Raw genomic sequence first — 21,942 nt, 5'->3', positions numbered from 1 at the left:
CAAATTAAAAAGAAATGTATAACTATTCAATCTCACCCATTCCCGTGCCCAAATAATTCTGCCTGTACAGGCTTAACTAATAAAAATAAACTAGACAATCTTCTCTTAAACTGAAGTCCAGATTAGCTTGTATCAATGCACTATAGAAACATTACTTGTCTAGGAAACACATAATCTTAAAACTGAAGTTTATAACAAACAATGTAATATTACAAATTATTGAAACATCAAACTACTTTTTTTTCTGGTTTATTATTAGCAACTGAAAACTCTACATAGAAAGTTTATAAATAATACACCTGGCTCTTGATATCAGGAAAAAATCTTCATTTCACCTTGAAACCTTGGCTTCTTGGATGCAAGCTGAAGGCCAAAACCAAGATAACAGATGCTGATATATGCCAAGAATGAAAAGAGCTGAAAGGAATCCCCTTCCCACAGTTTTATGGGTATAAAGCTCTCATTTTGTACACCATGAATAAAAGTGACTAACATCTGATATATAACACAAACAAGTTTTAAAGAAACAATTTATTGTAGGTTGTAATAAAACTAAAATTACATATTTTCTAAATAATTTACTTTAGACTGGTAACATAAATTTAGCTAAGTCAGAGGGGAACAGGCTATGAGAGACAATAAGGAGTACTCACCGCAGAAGGGAAGCTTCTCCCCTGGGGTGAAAAACTAAGCAAGGGGATCTGAACCTAACCAAGGAGACTGGGAAGGAGATTCACAAGGCTAAGTGCAAGACTGTAAGGCCAGAAAACTCAGGTCTGCCTAAGCCCCTCGGGACTGTGCAAAAACCCAGGAAACCTTCCTTCCAGAAAGACAAAGCCCCTCTGAGTACACGATCCTCACTGACCAGGACAGCACCACAGGGTAAGGAAAGCAGGATTCAGGCAGAAATGAGGGCGGCAGGTCTCAGAAAGTATGACAGAGGTGGCTACATAGAGAGGTCTTAAGCTAGGAAAGCTTTCCTGGAATCCTCTCGTTTACACGGGTCTGGAAGCATCACAGTTGGACAACATACGAAAGTATTTTGAGGAGGAAAGAGACTAACAATGTGACAGATGTTCTGACAGGTGGGAGCAGGCCTCAAAAACAGGCTTGTGAAGTAGATGAAAACTACCATCAAACACTGAACAAATGACAGAAGCCACAAAAGAGAAACTGTGATGATTAATTTTATGTGTCAACTTAACTGTGCCACAGAGTGCCCAGATTAAACACTGTTCACGGGTGTGTCTGTGCATTTATATAGGCAGACTGAACAAAGAAGATGCCCTCACCAATGTGGGTGGCCATAATCCATTCCGTCAAGGGCTTCAATAGAACAAAAGGTAGAGAAGGGAGGAATTTACCCCTTTTTCTTCCTGCTGGCCTGCCTGAGCTGGGACATCAGTCTTCTCCTGCCCTTGGACTGGAACTGACACCACTGGGTCCCCTGGTTCTAGGCCTGCAGACTGAATTCCCCTTCCAGCTTTCCTGAGGCTTGGCTTACAGACAGCACTCTATGGGACTTCTCAGCTTTCAAAATAGCATAAGCCAATTTCCTCATAATAAATCTCCTTCATATTTTATCTATTTCCCAACGGTCCTACTTCCCTGAAGAACTCTAACATAAAAACATATATCAGAAACAGAAAAGATGAGAAATGAGATCGCTAGACAAGATGTGAGAATTACCAGACAAAGTAAAGAATAATTTGAAATTTTTTTTTTCAGAAATTAAGACTAGAAGAACATGAGAAGAAACAGACACCATGGGAGCATGTGAGGAAAGTGGATGATGAAAAGGGGACAGATGGGGACAAAAGCAAAAAGAATTAAGAGATGGTAACAAATATTCCAACTTCTGTGTAACAGAAGAACCTAAAAACTAAAATCAAAGTTCAAAGAGAGTACTAAAAACCGTAATTCAAGAAAACTTTCCTGAAACAAAACACTTGAACATACAAATGCACCCCATGGGAAAACCCAAAATGACTGGCCCTAAGACATATCCAAGTCAAATAAACGAATTTTAAAGAAAATAACACCCTTTGGGCACTTACACAAAAGGACCAAATCATGTGTAAGGGACAGACTCAGAATTTGACAGCAACACTCTATGCCAGAAGGCAACAGAGTAACAAACTTAAGGTTCTCAAGGAAAAGAAAATGTGAGCCAAGGATTTGTTCATCAGCCAAGAATGCACACGGACCTTCAGACCTTCGAGTATGAAGGCCTCCAACAAAACTGTAATGAACATGTCAGAAGGCAGGGGTACTGTTTTTATAAAGTTACATGACAGTGAGCTTCAGATAATCAAGGAACTCACAGAGAAGGTTCAGCACTGAGAGGAAGCAATGAATACATTTAACTGTAGAACAAATGGTGACAAGGAGAGACAATAGTGTGTAACCGTTATCTGTTCTGATATTTCAAATTTAACACAGCTCTCCAAAACAGGAGGAAAGAATATGTAAAGTAGAGTAAGTATAGTGAGTGCCTTATAAAACTTAGATCAAAAAAAGAATTTAAATTAGGATTGTAGAGAGAAAGGAGATGACAAAGAGCTAAATTCAGTATTGTTCACAGTAAGGAATCTATATATATATTATATATATATATAAACATAAAAATAAATAAAAAGTCTGTAACTTTACTACTCAGAGATAGAAGAAAGTTGATTTCTAGACAACTGCATAATCTCTAGGAATATACAATAACATCCAATTGGCCTCTTCAGGAAAACAGCTGGTGAAGGAGATTACATTTCCACTTTAGAATACAAGAATCCTTTGTAGTAATACTTTTTTTCTTAAACTGACAACCAGTTACATATCTTCTTTTGATTTCTAAGCAGAAGATCCAATGAGTTACTCCCTGTACAGGATCGGGCTTTCTTCATATTTAGCGCAAAGGCTAAGGTTAGTTCCCAAACCTCACTAAGGATAGAATTCAGTCATGTGTCCCATTTTGTAATTTACACAGACATTCCATGATTACTACCAAAATTATAAGCCAATACAGCATCTTCACCCATATGGTAGTTAACTTTGTGTGTCAAACTTGGTTACACCACAGTACTCAGATATGTGGTCAAACACTACTCTAGATGTCTCTGTGAAAGCATTTTTCAGCTGGAATGAACATTTGGATCGCAGACTATGAGCACCAGCAGACTGCCCTCATAATGTAGGTGGACCTCATCCAAGAAAAAAACTGGCCTCCCCAGAGAAGGGAGGAATTCTGCCTCCAGACTGGCTGTTCGTGCTGCAGCTTCAACTCTTCCCTGGGTCTCTAGATGGCTGGCTACCCTGCAGATTTTGAACTTGTTCAGTCTCCCCAATTGCATTAACCAATTCCTTAACATAAATCTTCCCCACTTCCCTCCCCATGTGTTTCTCTCTCTCTCTCTCTCTCTCTCTCTCTCTCTCTCTCTCTCTCTCTCTCTCTCTCGAGGCATGAAATTTTCTACCCTTGATTTTCAAGAAAACCAACATAAACGTGACCTATGACAGCAGAATTTTTCGTTGTCGCTGCTCCCTCCTACACTTGTTAGTAGCATTCCTCTGCAAATGGGAATTATCTGCAGTCGCTCCTGATAATGGCTGGAATCACATGTCAGAATAAGCAGTTTTTGTACTAAACACTTCCAAGGAGCAAACAAGGTCTCCTCCCTCTTGAGCATTACACAAAGGGCTTGCATCTTGCCAGGAGTCCTCCTCAAACCGGACTGGGGTCCTTTAATTCTGAGGATGCATATTCCTCCCTTTTGAACTGATTTTATTTCCTCATCTTCTTATTAAGAGTTAGCTTTTGCTGTAGTAAATGATACCATGAGTCTCATACTTAACATTTTGTTCTGTGTTGTCTACCTGTCTTCTGTTTTCCTCAGTTTCCTCTCTTCCTATATCTGTGCCGCTAGAATGATTGAAGTTTCTTTTCACTAAAGCCTCTAATGCAAATGATGTATCTTATTTCTAGTCTTCCAGCAATTATCTTTAATGTTCCACATATTATACCTAAACTTTCATTTTTCTATTACAATCTGTGATTAATCAAAACCTATACTTTTCATCCCCCAACCAAAGCAACACTAAAACCAAACAAGAAAAAATCCTTAGTAAAAGAAGAAAAACTTAAAACCTTACCTGGCTAATTCTACTGCATTGCTGAACTGTAGACTTTTGTTCCAAACTGATATTTTTCATTTTGCTACTATCTTAATAACTTTTTAATTTAGAAACAAGAAAGGTTTTTTGCTGGCTTTTGGTGTAGTATTTTCACATTTTTTTTCTCATGTATATTCTGTCTTTCTAGGTACATCCTCTGGTAATTCTTTCAGGTAAAGTTCAGAAATACAAACTTGCTAGATTTTTGCAAGCCTCAAATTATTATTTTGCCCTCATCCCTGAATTGCCTATGTATACAAATCAGGTTCAAAATCTTTTTCCCCTCAGTACTTTGAGAGACAAAAAAACTTTCACTGTCTTTTATAATCTAGAATTACAGACGATAGAAACCAATCTGATCCTTGTGTTCCTTTGAGGGGCAATTTTCTCTTCAAGGTATTTTATTTTATTATTATTTTTGGAGGGAGTCTCACTCAGTCACCCAGGCTGGAGTAGAGCGGCGCGATCTCAGCTCACTGCAACCCCCACCTCCCAGGTTCACATGATTCTCATGCCTCAGCCTCGCTAGTAGCTAGGATTACAGGTGTGCACCACCACACCCAGCTAATTTTTGCATTTTTAGTAGAGACAGGGTTTCACCATGTTGGTCAGGCTGGCTCAAACTCCTGGCCTCAAGTAATCCGCCCCACCTCAGTCTCCCAAACTGCTGGGTCTTCAAGGAGTTTTAGAATTTTCTTTGTTCCTAGATTCTAAAATGTCACAAAGACTTGAGGCATGTGTTTTTAATTATCCCTCACAAGAAGTTGGTCAATCTAAAGAGAGCAGAGCAAAATTTTCACCCATATGTAGTCTGGATTATTCTCCTCCTCCAACCCCTTTTGGAATGTCATCAAATGCTAGCACTTTTAGATCAATCCTCCATGATTCAACTGCCCTCTCATATTTTTCATCTTGAAGAAATCTTTAGCTCAATTGTTAGTGAATTAAGTAAACTCTACTTTCAGCCTATTGAATATCTTGCATAATATTTTTAATGTCTAAAAACTAGTTCTTTGTCATCATATCTCGAATGGTTTTTCTTCTCAATGAACATGCTTTCTGATATCTAAGTTTCATTTTTTCCTGATTCTTCTAGGAACTCTTTAGGATCAGGTCTCCTCTGTTTTCTACACATACATGGTGATTCCTGGCTTGTACTTCTGTTTTGACTCGTGACGGTCTTTTATGTGGTTAGTGCTCTAAGATGCCTCATGATTCTTGGTGTTCGTATTTGTAGATGCAAGTCAAGATGAAGTGGCATTTGTAGATACAATGTATGTCTGCAGTTCAAGTCAGACTCTCTGGCCTCTGAGCAGTAAATGCAGGTTCTGATGACAGAAGCCACGACCCTCGTAGCTACACAGAGGCTAAGAAGTGACAGGTATCTTTAAGTCAGGAGGAGGTAAGCTGAGCATCTTCTGTTCCAATGTCAATTCTGTACAATCAATTTTCTTACCCTTTTAATATCTGGTGACTGTACCCAACCCATTCTCTCTCTGATCCTGGCAGTAATCTAAATCTAGTTTATTTACTTTTTGGCACCAGAGTTCCTCAGTGGAGTCTTGACAAAAATTTGTTCCTATCTGCTTGAGATCTAGAAACTTCTTAGTGCTCTGGTCTGCCAGCAGGATGACCTTTTTATATTAACAGTAACAAAAACTTAGAATTTTGATAATTTCATCATAATTTTACTACAAATTATGATGACGTACTATTTTCTATCTGCGTATAAAATGAATAAAACCTTTCTAGTGATCAGTTTGGCAATATCTGTCCAAAGTCTTACCATTTGGAGTTTCCATTGTTCCAGTGAGTCCACATCTACAAATTTATCAAAAGAAAATAATAACAGATGTGCACAAAGATATTACTAACAGGGGAAACTAAACATATAAAATGTTTAACAATAGGCCCCATTAATTTAAAAGTTCAGAGCGTATCTCTATGATGAACTATATACATATTAAAAATCATGAAAAAGAATTTAATTTTAAAGAAATGGGGTCTTGCTATGCTGCCCAAATTGTCCTCAAACTCCTGGGCTCAAGCAATCCTCTTGCTTCGGCCTCCCAACTAGCTGGAACTACGTAGGAGTGCCCGCCACCATGCCCAGCTAATTTTTAATTTTTTTGTACAGACAAGGTCTCACTATGTTGCCCAGCCCGGTCTCAAACTCCGGGGCTCAAGCAATCCTCCCACATTGGCCTCCCAAAGTACTGGGATTATAAGTGTGAACCACTGTACCCAGCCTTAAAAACTTTTTATTTTAAAAACCCACAGGTGTAAAACATATGGCCACATGAAAAATTTTTATACACAATCCTTACAGGTATGTAGGAAGAAGTTTTTAAAAATATACATTAAATCATTAAAATCTCTGGGTGATGGCATTATAAATAACTTTTCTTCCTCTCTGTTTACCTGTTTTCAAAATTTTCTACAACTTAAGTATTTCACTTTTGCAGCCACATAAAACACAATTGTTTTTTCCGAGACGGAGTTTCACTCTTGTTGCCCAGGCTGAAGTGCAATGGCGCGATCTCGGCTCACCACAACCTCCATCTCCCGGGTTCAAGCAATTCTCCTGCCTCAGCCTCCTGAGCAGCTGGGATTACAGGCATGTGCCACCACGCCCGGCTAATTGTGTATTTTTAGTAGAGATGTCACATTGATCAGGCTGGTCTCAAACTCCTGACCTCAGGTCATCCGCCAGCCCTGGCCTCCTGAAGTGCTGGGATTACAGGTGTGAGCCACCGCGCCCGGCAAACCACAATTTTTAATTACTGCTACATTCATGCAATGTGTATACTAATTCGGCAATAAATTTATATAAAAACAGATTTGCATATTTTAAGGATGGCAATTCCTACATTTATTTCTATTGCCTTTTTGTGATTCAAGAGCAATTCTTGTTTCAGAATGTAACCCTGTTGTTTCCAAGAGAAGGATTAAAGAATATCTGTTATAGATACTATTTCTGTCCAATTTTTTTAATGAATAACTACATTTGACTGAAAAGGCAAAGGAAACAAAGGTAATTTTCCCCTCAAGGCTGAAGGCAAAAAACGAGTAATTTAATAATATACTAATTGTTAAATCTGGAGTCCAGATTTCCAATTACGGGGCCTTGAACGCACAGGCTGCTGAGCAGCCAAAGTTCACAAGGCAGAGTGTTTAAACAAACCGAGACTGTGCTCACCGCTAAGAGCACTGAAATATGGAAGCCGTTAACAAATTTATTTCAGTTCTTCCAACTAGTACCTACTTGAAGACAGGTTTAGATACACTAACAATATCTGATATTTGATGTAGATTACTAAAGCTAGGTGAGGAATGCCAAGATTTATTATATACTACTATACATTTTTCTGTATATTTAAAATCTCCCACAGTAAAAAAAGTTATTTATATACTGAACAATTCCTAAAAGATATTTTAATTTCTTATCATTTATTAGGAGTTCTAAAAAAAATTTTTAAAAACTATTAATAACAAAAGTTAAAGCTCACTTACATGAGCTGAAATAGTGTATATAAAAGCAAACTACTAGGGATTACTAGAAAGGAAATAAAATGACCAAACACCCTTTGGTCATATCTGGATCATTCAGTCTAAGAATATCCCAAATAGAGTAAACTGATTAGCAACTTAAATGTGATTTAAAATGAAGGTTCTTTGAATATAATGATTTTAATTTAAATACTCTCTGGATATATATATTGTTAAAAGCCCTTCAGTCTCTTATATTTTCTTGGAAAAGGTGTAAAATATTCTTACTCTCATTTATCAGTTAGTAACATCCCCTCACAGGGCAATACTGTACAACAAATATCAAGATACTTCATTCAACCTGGGACATCTTGAAATGCAGCCAGAATTAAACATCTATAACCTCTTTTCTCGTTTCATAACTCCAGAAGCTATTTCTTGAAATAATTCAAGAAAAAAATAAAGTGATTGAAAGGTATTTAGCATCATTAGGGATAAGCTGGTATCAGTGTAACGGCTAAAAACACTTTTCTTGTAGTTTTGAGTAAATGGTGAACAATTACACAGCACTGCAACCATCTTTCACTGCTATAATTCTGTGTACTAATCTCCAACCACAATTTAACTTAGTTCTTCAATGTGCTTAAGATACCGTTCCAGGGCGGGCACGGTGGCTCACGCCTGTAATCCCAGCACTTTGGAAGGCCGGGCGGGTGGATCACCTGAGGTTGTGGGTTCGAGACCAGCCTGACCAACATGGAAAAACCCTGTCTCTACTAAAAATATAAAATTAGCCGGGCGTGGTGACACATGCCTATAATCCCAGCTACTCAGGAGGCTGAGGCAGAAGAATCCCTTGAACCAGGAGGCAGAGGCTGCAGTGAGCCGAGATCGTGCCATTGCACTCCAGTCTCGGCAACAAGAGCAAAACCAAAAAAACCATTCCAACAACGATTTAGGCCAGTGCTTCTCAAATTTCAGCATGCATGTGAATCATCTGGAGATCCTCTAATGAGACTCTCCAAACCAGCCCCCAAAGCCTCTTGGATTCAGCAGCCTGAAGAGGAACCAAAGAATTCCTATAAGCTCCCAAGTGCCGAACTGGTGTTGTAGTCAATCCACGAACCACACCTTGGGTAGCACTGATTTAGAACATATGTGTTCATGTTCCCAAAAAAGTAAACTGAGATTGTAGGAAACATTATGTACTCTTCTCAATACTTCAAAGTACCATCACTTTGTGCTGAAGTCTTGTGTTGAAAAACCTGTTTAGGAGTGCAAAAGGCTTATTGGGGAAAAAACAGACAAATAAAGAAATGGAAAGGAAAGGAAAGAAAAAAGACCTTTCATCTTTTTACCTAGACTCCCTTAATGGCTTAAATTAATTCCTATTCCTAATCAGCATTTCAATATCTAATCTTGGTAGCCAATATTTACAGACATCATACATGTTAAATTTTCAACAATCACAATTCTACCACATACCTGTAAATGCCTGTCATACACTGTATACTAGGTTATAAGAATTAATTACTGATACTCTTGGTCTATTTGGTATTGTTATAAAGCAATTCTCCTACTCTGGGCTACGGTAGATTTTAGAAGAAAAGGCCAGTTAAATCAAGATAACTGTCTTTTTGCAAGATGCAAACCAGAAAGAGAGGGAAAAACCTGCTTTGCTGGTAATTGTTATTCAATAAAAGTTCTATGCCAAGTACTGCCATTTCCCAGATTAAAATGTCAACAATAAAACAAGATAGATCCTAAAAAAGTCAGTTCTCCGTCCACATTAGCATGGTTCCTTTCACTACTTTGTCTACACACTGTGTACTTTGGGAATACCAGAGATGTCCACGGCAAACATTCCAACAGCTTTAGGGCCTCCAAGTGCTACTCTCATTGCTGGCATGAATGACTTACTGCAAGGTGATTAAAAAGCATTCAATGTTCTGACCAACTTAAGACTGTAAACACCGTGGTGCACATAGATGCCCACACCAAGAGTTACCCAGTCTTCATGTCCACGACTGAAATAACCAATTTCTGAGAAGAGAAAACAAAACGTGCAGTTCAGTAAATATGGCGTGGTACTTAATAACACGGGCTCTGGAATCAGACTGTCCTATTTGAGTCCTAGCTCAATCACCTACTAGCTGCATGACCTCGGACAGGTTACTTAATGCCTTCATGCATCAGTCTCCTCATCTGCAATAAGGGGTCATAGTTCCTACTTGACAGGGCTATCATGAAAACTACATGAGAACACACCAGGGACAAGGTGGAGTACGACGACATTTTTGCCAGTGACTAGTATTTGTGTCTTATAAAATGGGAGGAAAAAAAAATCCCTGGAAATACCTCTATTTAGTGTTTAGCAGATTCTAGTCCACTTTCTAAGTTAGTGAAAAATACACCAAAATCCAATCACCCCTTTCAACAGTAGCATGGAATGGAAATCTATTCCCTATTCAAATTGCAGGATGGGGGAGGGAATTTACATTTGAAAACTGAAAAGAAGTAATAAATTTGTCTTAGACACCCCCCAACTATATTTTCCCTCCAAGATGTACTTTTAGGCTGGGCACGGTGGCTCACGCCTATAATCCCAGCCCTTTGGGAAGCTGAGGTAGGTGGATCACTTGAGGTCAAGAGTTCGAGACCGACCTGGCCAACACGGTGAAACCCCGTCTATACTAAAAATACAAAAATTAGCTGGGCGTGCTGTGGCTCGCCTGTGGTCTCAACTACTTAGGAAGCTAAGGCAGGAGAACCAGTTGAACCTAGGAGGTGGAGGTTGCAGTGAACCAAGATTGCAACACTGCACTCCAGCTTGAGCAACAGAGCAAGACTCCGTTTCAAAAAAAAAAAAAAGAAAAAAAAACAGATGTACTTTTACTGCAAATGTTTGTCTCAAATCATGGACAGCCCAGAAAGGTGTATCCACCAGTTCCACCCAAAACACTGCAAGGTGCTCGGCCTATAGGAAAAAAACAAGCTTGCTTCTATTTTCTTAAAAAACAAAAACCCAGCTATATGTTTCCTGTGTGGTCTCAGTACTTCACACCAGACTCCCTGAACCTTCCTAACACCTTCAGGGACAGGTGCTACTGCTCATTCAGTGCAGTTCTGTGACTTTTCCCTCAAACAACCAGAGGTTCTTTCTCGGCCCCCCAACACTGACTTGAGAAAAGACAGAAGGGGTGGCCACCGTCACTGAGCCCCAGTGTCAAGCCAGGTGGCCCTTATTCCTTGCAACTCCCGTGAGTCAAAAGTGGAGAAAGTGAAGGGGAGAAGGATGCTATAGTTCTGCGTTTTTCTATATTTGATTTTCATAAAAATTGCATTTTAGAAAGGAATCTATGCTAAAAAGCTGCAAACCTCTCATTGTTCCAGTTCAATACCTTGATTTTAGACAGGATTAAGCCAACCTTAGATACATTAAGGAACTTCCACAGGCCTAACAGCCAAACTCCATCAGGCTTCCTAACTCGCCTGGGAGAGCCTGCCTCCCCACCAGGCAGCCTCTTCAAAGCTCCATGCAGCCATCCCTGCTCACTCCATGTGAAAAACAGTGGAAACTTCTGTTTCAGCCTTTCCTTCTACCCATCATCAGATTCACACTGAGAACAGGAAAACGGGACTCACAACTTTTCCTTTCAGTTTCTCCCTTTTGCTAGAGAGTAATATGCTCAAGGCTTCCAGTCTTCAAGACAAGTATGTGTGTCTGTGAAAGCACTAAATCAAGGTCCCCAAATGTGGAACATACAGGATGAGAGACTTTTTCAGTTACTATGCATATGAACTTCAGGTGTTTCGTTTCTTATGCTTTAGGGAATCAAACCTATGAATTAATGAACAGTACTGCTTATTAGGATGAGGCAGATGGAATCTTATTGCACAAATAACACGCCCAAGAGCTCAAACCTATTAATATCTGAAATCCTAAGTAAATGAACTTTTAATCATAGATGATTAGAAAATACGGAAAAATGATTAGAACGCACATTAATATTCTAAAAGCCTTTAACTTAATTTGCAAAATCTATTTTGAATGAACTGTTCTGGTCTTGCAAAGTTAAGGTTTAATTTGCCTTTGTCCCCATTGTATTTAAGTTTTTCATCATTACCTAATATTTATGGCTTACATTTGTTTTTATTGCTATGCTTTATTTGTGGCAAGACACAGCTTAGTATTTATAGTAACGACATGATAATGAGCAAAAACATATCACTGGATATGGCAAAACCATGAAGATGATGAGCACATGGATAAAATTCCAGAAACTTAACCTCAGAGATACAAAAACTTATGTAGCTTACCTCCACATTTTTACTTTCCAGGTAGTTTCTTATGCTAAATATTACAAATATTTGTATTATGTATCACGTACACATTTTGGAGACTTTTGTTTGGTCCACTCACTAACAATTACTGAAGGGCATTCATCCAGCCCTTCCCTGATAGCCAAGAGGTCTCACATCCTCTTCAGCTATTACATTGTCGTGTCTGAGGGGCATACACTTTCAATACCAATATTTTGGGGAAAAAATGTTTTAAAGAGTGCCTCACATGGTGGTAGGGTCAAGGAGTGTCTTCTCCATATTTAATCATCTATGACTAAGAGTCTTACAATCAGAACAGATTGTTCGAGTGACATTTCCAGTTTGTAATGGCATAGTCATCAGTATAGGATAGACAGCTGTGAAATCAATTATACATAACAAAGTAAAAGTGAATATTATAATTGAAGACATTAATAGAATCTTAATTTTCTTTTTTGGATGTAACTATGTCACACACAAAAAAAATTTAGGGAAAAAAGTGGCTTCTGTAAGCTGGTATTTATAGAATTTAGGATGGAGAACACATTGTCGGTTTAAATACATGGCTATTGCATTATCTTTTAACATGGATATGCTTTCTCTAAATTCATAAGCTTTTCCTTCATATAAAAATGCTATAAAACAGTGAGCATGTGACCACATGTTAGGCAGGCCCTCCCAGCATAAGACATGGTCTCTGCCCAAAAGGAGCTCCTTGTCAAACAGTGGACCAAGACCAGGAGAGAAAGCCTGCACACAAGGCCCACACAGGCATTACAAGGAGAGAAGAGGGAGAGGCTCACCATGCACCTGCCACATTGACTACAACAGTTTTCCTTCCATTGGCCCAGTTCCCATTAAACTGGAGACAAATCACGTCCCAAAGGCTTTTAAAGGCTGAAGGGTAGAACTGGCACACTTCAGCCAGGCCAAGGCGAAGGGAACAGACAGAGAAGATGACTACATACTATTCCTCATCGCACACTACATCTCCTGTGAGCTAGGAAGCCCTCGATCACAGGGGAGGGGGCCTTACCTAGGTGATCTTGTATGCTGCGTAACAAAAGGTCAAAAAACACTATTCTAGAACCAGTTTCAGAACTGCTTACTTGTGGGATGTCCTCTTCTTCATCATGTTGGCAGATACTCCAGCATGGCCTGTAAGAGAGATGCATATACAGTCGATGAAAACCAGATTTAAGAATACCTCAGAACGCAGGAAATCTTAACTTCTGAAAAACTGCTATACAGAACATGAAAATACACCATTATCAGCAAACATGTAAGAAAGCCACTTGTTTACTGAACTTTTAAAAAGGAGATACACACAAGAGATTCTTGAAAGACAAAATAGCAGAAGCAACAGTTCTCTACCCCCTCAAATCAGCCATAAAAGCACAAAACCAGAATTGTATGGACAAGAACTACAAGAAAAACTAAGTGTCAGTCTGGTGTGGAGGCTCATCCCTGTAATCCCAGCACTCTGAGAGGCCAAGGCAAGAGGGTGGCTGAGGCCAGGAGTTCGAGACAGGCCTGGGTAACATAGCAAGACCTTGTCTCTACAAAAAAAAAAAAAGAATGAGTCAGGTGTAGTGGTACGCACCTGTGGTCTTAGACACTCAGGAGGCTGAGGTGGGGGGAACACTTGAGCCCAGAAGTCGAGGTTGCAGTGAGCTGTGTTTTTGCCACTGCAGTCCAGTCTGGGTGACAGAGAAGACCTTGTCTCAAAAAAACAAAAACAAACAAAAAAACCTAACCAGGCACAGTGGCTCAGGCCTGTAATCCCAACACTTTGGGAGGCCAAGTTGGGTCGGTTACCTGAAGTCAGGAGTTTGAGACCAATCTGGCCAAGATGGTGAAACCCTGTCTCTCCTAAAAATACAAAAATTAGCCAGGCGTGGTGGTGTATAACTGTAATCCAGCTACTTGGGAGGCTGAGGTGGGAGGATTGCTTAAACCCAGGAGGCAGAGAGGCTGCAGTGAGCCAAGATTGCACTACCGCACTCCAGCCTGGGCAACAGAGTGAGACCCTGTCTCAAAAAAACAAAACAAAACAAGACTACGTGACAATCCTAGCCATAAAGTCCTAAATGGTACAAAACTGTCTTACTGTCATAAACAACTGAAAAACAGGATGAAATATATGAAACACCTGGTTTCAGATGCTGGGCGATAGGCAGCACAGGTGTGTGGGATCTGGGAGCAGAAAACACACATAGGGAACCCTGCACAGGCCCTGACCTCATTCCTGGAAGCAATTTTTGGGCATGGTATATGAAGGGGGAACCAAGAACACTATCCTTTTACCATGTCGTGAGTCAGTCTGGAGTTGGGAAGGGTGGGCTGGCTGGAATTTGTGGAACTACATGTGGGCAAGAAGGGATCTACTCAGAAGGGAAGCTCAAAAAGTCTGCAGTTGGGGGTGGATGTCTTAAGTCTTTGGCTAACACAAGTCTGCACATAATTCTGAGAAGTCACAAAGGGACAGTTGTCCAGATTCCATCGCCACCTCTTAACACTTGGGGCAATCAATAAAAATGGCAACAGATGGCCCTAACTAGGAAATATGAGGCAGCCTGGAACAAAAGCTCAGCACCTGCTTACCAAAATAGACTCCAATACTCTCTAAAGGGCATCCACAAAGTCCCAACACTCAACAACACAAGGTTTCAAACGTTCCACACCAACAAAAATTATTAGACACAAAAAAATTAGCAGATTGTAATTCCATAGTTGAGTTGGCTATGAGTGAAACACAGTATTTAGCAGGCAAGGACATTGAGAACACTAATAAATATGTTAAAATATTTAAAGGAAAATAAAAATACTTAAAATACAAAGTGGAAAATATAAAGAAAACAAATGAAATTAGTGAAAAATACACAATCTGAAATTTAAAATTCACTGAATGTGAGATACAAAGATGGGTGACTTTGACACACAGCAATACAAACTACTCAAAATAGCACACAAAGAAAAACCTGGAAGAAAATGAGCACAACCTCAGTGACCTTTAGGACAATATTAACTGGCCTCACACATAGGAAAGCAGAATCCAAGACAAAAAGGAGAGAGAGGAGTGAGAGGAAAATATAATGGTAGAAAGTTGTCCAGATGTGATAAAATGCATGTAACCACAGGGCTAACAAGCTCAGCAAAGCCCAAGAAAGACCAAAAATAAAGGAAACCACACCAAGGCACTTCTTCATCAAATTTCTAAAAACCACTGATACAAATAAGTTTTTTTAAATAGCTAAAGAACAGAAGATACATTAAATATAGGAAAACAGAAATAAAACTGACTCCAAAATTGATGTCAGAAACAACGTAAGCCTGAAGACAGTGGAATACATCTTTAAGGTGCTAAAACATAAGCAAACCAGGCTGGTGCAGTGGCTCACGCCTGTAATCCCAGCACTTTGGGAGACTGAGGGGGGCGAATCACATGAGGTCAGGAGTTCAAGACTAGCCTGGCTAACACAGTGAAACCCTGTTTCTACTAAAAATACAAAAAATTAGCTGGGTGTGGTGGCGCACGCCTGTAATCCCACCTACTCGGGAGGCTGAGGCAGGGGAATCGCTTGAACCCAGGAGGCGGAGGTTGCAGTAAGCCAAGATTGTGTCACTGCACTCCAGCTGGGGCAAGAAGAGCAAAACTCCGTCCAAAAAAAAAAAAGCAAACCAACTTACCTATGGACTTAAAATGCTATATTCAGCAAAAAATACCTTCCACTTGCAACACATTGATAATTAAACTAAATAGAAACAGTCTAATTGTACCAATTAAGACTATAAAGGGAAAAGCCAAACAAATTAGCCTCAAGACAAACAATGTTACCACAAATCAAAGGACAATTCCAAATTCTAAAAGAGTGAATTAATTAAAAAGCCATAATAATCTTAAATGCATATGAACTCAATTACAGAGTACCGAAACACATGAAGTAAATCTGACAGAAAGACAAAGACATATCCATAATTATACTTAATTATACAACTCTTCTCTCAGCAGTTGATATAACAAGTGGATAGGAAAATCAGAAAGATTATCATGAATACGCCAATTAAAAAAATAGAAAAATTTAAAAAAGAAAATCAAAAGGAATATAGAAGACCTGAACAACCTGAACAACCAACCTTACTTAGCTGACATTTAAAGAATACTAAACCATTAACGCCAAAATAGTTTTTCAAGTTCACATGGAAACATTCACTCAGATACATATTTCTGAATCATAGAGGTCTCAGGCGGAGCATGGTGGCTCACATCTGTAATCCCAGCACTTTAGGAGAGGCCAAGGTGGGCGGATCACTTGAGGTCAGGATTTTAAGACCAGCCTGGCCAACATGGTGAAACGCTGTCTCTACCAAAAATACAAGGGGTGGGGGGGTGGAGAAAGAAAAAAAAAAAGCCCAGGCATGGTGGTGGGCAACTGTAATTGCGGCTAAGGCAGGAGAATCGCTTGAAACTGAGACGTGGAGGTTGCAGTGAGCCAAGATCACACCAATTCACTCCAGCCCAGAGCCAAGACTCCATCTCAAAACAACAATAACAGTAATAATAATAAAAGTCTCAACATGTTTAAGACAATACAATCTGAAAGCAAAGTTTACAGTTCTTCCATGGAGACTAAAACTGGGAGATGGGCTGACTGCCAAGAACCGCTCTGCCCACTTCACCCAGCATGTTCATACGCACTGAGATGTGGACAGAAGCTCAATAATAGCTAATGGGTGAAGAATTAAGCATGTGATGGCCTCAAACAGTGAAGACAAGATACAGACTGGAAGCAGGAGCAAGTCTACCTGAAGCATCCCTGGAACATGTCTGGTCTTAGAGTAGACAAGGATGGAAGGAGGTAAGAAATGAAAAAAAGAGAAGTAAAAGTAAAAAGTCTTTCAAGAGCTATTAGAATTGCACCAAGTGTCAAGAACCCTTTTCAATCCCCAACATACACACAACCCCACACTGGATGTACTGAGTGCTGGGTTCTAGGAAAAGGTGCCTCAAATGCTAAACATCCCCCTATGTCCCCAGAGTCAACACTTCCATTTAGAAGAAACAGAATTTTGCTATTTATCACTCAAGAAAAGGTAAGCCATTCATAATCAAAGAATTGAGAAAAATGAAAGTGAGCCGCACCACTATCCCTGAAATGATATGAGATCTAAAATGATTATAAAGAATTGGCATCTCCAAGGAAACTGAAGATATTGTAATAACAGAATGGGAACAAGAGACTGAAAAGGGAAAGCAGCTCCTGAAAATTAAAAAATAAATAAAGAGAATCTGGCATTTAAAAAGCTTGCAAGTTAACTAATTTGTCCATAAAAAGCTAAACAAACTGAAAAAATCAACAACTTCTTAGACTAGTCAGAGAACTGAGGTCACAAGACAAACAACTGTCCGCAAAACTGGAGAGACAGGCAGAGACAGACAATCACAACTTACTAGATCAGAAACCTCCACACAGGAACCAGGGCCATGGTCAGAAAAACCTAAACTGCAACCGACATTGCTGGAGAATCAGCATGGGCAAGTCTGACAAAAACTCCAGGGGTTGGGGGCTGTCTTAAGAGGACCCCCACACTTTCCTGAATTTTTCCTCTACAAGCTGAAGAAGTTGGTCAAGCCATCCTGTCCCACAAGGGGTGGGGGTGGGGAGACTGAGAAGCACAAGCAAAGGTCACAACCCAGGGGTACAAGCCTCATGAAGAGATTGACAGGCAATCACAGGACTACAGACTGCTTCCCCTCCCCAGTACACCTTACCACCACCTTGCTAAAGACCTGTTATTACCACAGCTCCTCTTACCCAGACATCATGTGCGCCTTTCAACAAGAAATCACAGGCTTATTGAAATGCAAATACTAGTATTAAGAGACAAAACAAGCATCAGAACCAGACTCAACTAGGCAGGGAATTACCAACTAGGTCTGTTAATTCCACCCAGACCAGGAATTTAAATGAACTATGATTAATATGCTAAAGTCACTAATGAGTAATATAGACAACATGAAAGAATAGATGGACAATATATACAGAGATGGAACTTCTAATAATCAAAGAAAGCTATGAATAAACACTTTAACAAAAGCAAAGAATGCCTTTCAGATATAGGCTTATTAGTAGACTGGACGGGAAGAACCAAACAACGTCTGAGTTTAAGGGCATGTTAATAGGAACTTCCAAAACTGAAAAGCAGAGAAAATCCCCTGAATATCCAAGAAGTATGGGACAGGTACAAAAGGCATAACTTACACATTATGGAAATGCAAGTAGGTAAAGGAAGAAAGGAACAGAAGCAATGTGAAGCAAAGACTGAGTTTTTTTTTTTTTTTTTTGAGTCTTGCTCTGTCGCCCAGGCTGGAGGGCAGTGGTACCATCTCAGCTCACTGCAACCTCTGCCTCCCAGGTTCAAGCGATTCTCCCGCCTCAGCCTCCCAAGTAGCTGGGACTACAGGCATGTGCCACCCCAGCTAATTTTTGTATTTTTAGAAGAGATGGGGTTTCACCATGGTGGTCAGGCTGGTCTCAAACTCCTGACCTCGTGATTCGTCCGTCTCGGCCTCCCAAAGTGCTGGGATTACAGGCATGAGCCACCGCGCCCGGCCAAGACTGAGATTTCCCAGAAATTAATGCCAGACACCAAACCACAAATCCAGGAAGCTCAGAGAATGCCAAGCCGAATAAATGCCAGAAAAAAACCTACACCGAAGAGTATCATATTCAAACTGCAGAAAAATCAAAGGTAAAGAAAAAAAAATCTTCACTGGGCATGGTGGCTCACACCTGTAATCCCACTGCTTTGGGAGGCCGAGGTGGGTGGATCACTTGAGGTCAGGAGTTTGAGACCAACCTGGCCAACAAGGTGAAAACCCATCTCTATAAAAATACAAAAATTACCAGTAATCCCAGTTACTCGGGAGGCTACGGCAGGTGAACTGCTTGAACCAGGGAGGCAGAGGTTGCAGTGAGCTGAAATCAGGCCACTGCATTCCAGCCCAGGTGACAGGAGCAAGACTGTCTCAAAAAAAAAAAAAGAAAAGAAAGAAAAAGAAAAACATCTTGAAAGAAACCACCTTACCACAGAGGAATAAAGAATTATACGAGACTTCTCCTCAGAAGCCATGCAAAGTAAGAAGACAGTAGAGGGAACTATTTAAAGTGTTGAGAGGAAAAAAAACTACTAACCTACAGTTTTATATCCTGCAGAATTACTTCAAGGGAAGGAGAAATAAAATACTTTCTCAGACAAACAAAAAGTGATGAAATTTGTCACCAGCAGACCTGCCTCGTAAGAAACGTTAAAAAGAAGGTCTTTAGAAAGAAGGAGGCCGGGCGTGGGGGCTCACATCTGTAATCCCAGCACTTTGGGAGGCCGAGACAGGCGGATCACGAGGTCAGGAGATCAAGACGATCCTGGCTAACATGGCGAAACTCCGTCTCTACTAAAAATACAAAAAATTTAGTCGGGCGTGGTGACAGGCGCCTGTAGTCCCAGCTACTCGGGAGGCTGAGGCAGGAGAATGGTATGAACCTGGGAGGCAGAGCTTACAGTAAGCCCAGATGGCGCCACCACACTCCAGCCTGGGCGAGGGAGCGAGACTGCCTCAAAGAAAAAGAAAAGAAGGAAAATTTAGCTGGGTGTGGTGGCAAGTGCCTATAATCCTAGCTACTTGGGAGGCTGACGCAGGAGAATTGCTTGAACCTGGGAGGCAGAGGTTGCAGTGAGCTGAGATCGCACCACTGCACTCCAGGCTGGGCAACAGAGCAAGACTCCATCACTCCATCTTTTCAAAAAATAAAAATAAAAAAAGAAGGAAAATATAGGTCAGAAGCTCAGATCTATATAAAGGAAGAAAGAACATTAATGAAGAAATAAGTGAAAATAATGTAACAACATACAATATACAATTACAATAAAAACATATTTATAATAAAAATAGAATATAAAAACTTTTTTTCAGACAGGGTCTCACTCTGTCACCCAGGCTGGAGTGCACTGATGTGATTATGGCTCATTGCAACCTCAACCTCCCAAGACTCAAGTAGTCCTCCCGCCTCAACCTCCCAAGTAGCTGGTACTACAGGAATGCACCATCATGCCTAGCCAAATTTTTTTTATTTTTCATAGAAATGGGGTCTCACTACATTGCCCAGACTGGTCTGGAACTCCTGGGCTCAAGTGATCCTCCCACTTAGGCCTTCCAAAATGCTGGGATTATAGGCATGAGCCACAGCATACTGGCCTGGCCTATTTTTCTTAATCGAGTAACAATGTACGTACACACACACACACACACACACACACACACACACACAATGAATGGCAGCGATGATGATACAACCAGACTGGAGAGAGAATTAGGAATACAGCCATCCCTCCGTATCTATGGGGGACTGGTACTAGGACCCCCTTCGACACCAAACTCCATGGATGCCCAAGTCCCTTACATAAAATGGTGTTGTATTTGCATCTAACATAGGCACATCCCCTCCCATATACTCTAAATCATCTCCAGATTACTAATAATGCCAAATACAAAAGCTATGTAAATCGTTGTTACAATACATCATTTAGAAAAAAATGACAATAATGTACTTGTTTATATTATAGGCACAATGATATTTTTCTGGATATTTTCAATGTGTGTTTGGTTAAATCCACAGATGTAAAACCCACGGATGCAGAGGGCCAACTAAATTTTATCATTATAAGGTACATGGCACTACCCCTAAACAATATAATGTTATTTTAAAGTAGGCTTGGGGAGGGGGAGTTTTGTTTTTGTTTTTTAAGAAAAAAAAACGGGGAGAGGAGGGGAGGGAAAAGGGAAGAAAGGGAAGGAGAAAGAAAGGGAGAGGCCGGGCGCGGTGTCATGCCTGTAATCTCAGCACTTTGGGAGGTCGAAGCAGGTGGATTACCTGAGGTTGGGAGTTCGAGACCAGTCTGGCCAACATGGTGAAACCCTATCTCTACAAAAATACAAAAAGTAGCTGGGCATGGTGGTGTGCACCCTGTAGTCCCAGCTACTGAGGAGGCTGAGGCAGGAGAATTGCTTGAACCCGGGTGGTGGACCAGGTTGCAGTGAGCTGAGACCACGCCACTGTACTCCAGCCTGGGCGACAGAGCGAGACTCCATCTCAGGAAAAAAAAAAAAGTTCAAAAACTTAACTGGCTGGGCACGGTGGCTCACGTCCGTAATCCCAGCGCTTTGGGAGAGCAAGGTGCATGGATCGCTTGAGCTCAGGAGTCCGAGACCAGCCTTTGTAACATGGTGAAATTCTGTCTCTATTTTTTAAAAATTTTTAAAATTAACAAAAAAATCCTTGATATGCTAAGAAATGGAAAAAAAGTGGAATAATATAAAACGCTCAATTAAAACCACAGAAAGCAGAAAAGAGTGGAAGGCAAAAAAAAAGAAAAAAGGACAAGGGCAAAGAATAGACAACAGTAACATAAATATGACACGGTATTACTCCACCTACATAAATAATCATTTTCTATGTTACTGATCTAAATATACCAATTAAGACAGACTCAGAGTGGATCAAAAACAAGATGCGCCGGGCGCGGTGGCTCACGCCTGTAATCCCAGCACTTTGGGAGGCCGAGGCGGGCGGATCACAAGGTCAGGAGATCGAGACCACGGTGAAACCCCGTCTCTACTAAAAATACAAAAAATTAGCCAGGCGCGGTGGTGGGCGCCTGTAGTCCCAGCTACTCGGGAGGCTGAGGCAGGAGAATGGCGTGAACCCGGGAGGCGGAGCTTGCAGTGAGCCGAGACTGCGCCACTGCACTCCAGCCTGGGCGACAGAGCGAGACTCCGTCTCAAAAAAAAAACAAAAAACAAGATGCAACTTCATGCTAGATATAAGACATCCACTTTAACTATAAATACACACACATTTAAAGTAAATGGATGAAGAAAAGATACAGCTTGCTACCAATAATCAAAAG

At 40.4% G+C, this 21,942-nt stretch overlaps 1 protein-coding gene across 8 annotated transcripts in view; it reads right to left on the bottom strand.

Annotated features, from left to right (window-relative positions):
• The window catches only part of SPIN1 (spindlin 1), an 84,175-nt gene that overhangs the window by 17,106 nt on the left and 45,127 nt on the right, over positions 1-21,942 (bottom strand). For all 8 annotated transcript variants that reach the window (XM_077966702.1, XM_015118043.3, XM_077966701.1 and 5 more), the window contains one exon: positions 13,086-13,134. In XM_077966702.1, the coding sequence (XP_077822828.1) occupies positions 13,086-13,111 (26 nt within the window). In that variant the 5' untranslated portion in view covers positions 13,112-13,134. The remainder of the gene's footprint in view (positions 1-13,085; positions 13,135-21,942) is intronic.

The sequence above is a fragment of the Macaca mulatta genome, chromosome 15 (assembly GCF_049350105.2).
Source record: "Macaca mulatta isolate MMU2019108-1 chromosome 15, T2T-MMU8v2.0, whole genome shotgun sequence".
Lineage (NCBI taxonomy): Eukaryota > Metazoa > Chordata > Mammalia > Primates > Cercopithecidae > Macaca > Macaca mulatta.
The sequence above is the reverse complement of the archived record's forward strand: the minus strand, read 5'-3'. Positions and strand labels throughout refer to the sequence as shown.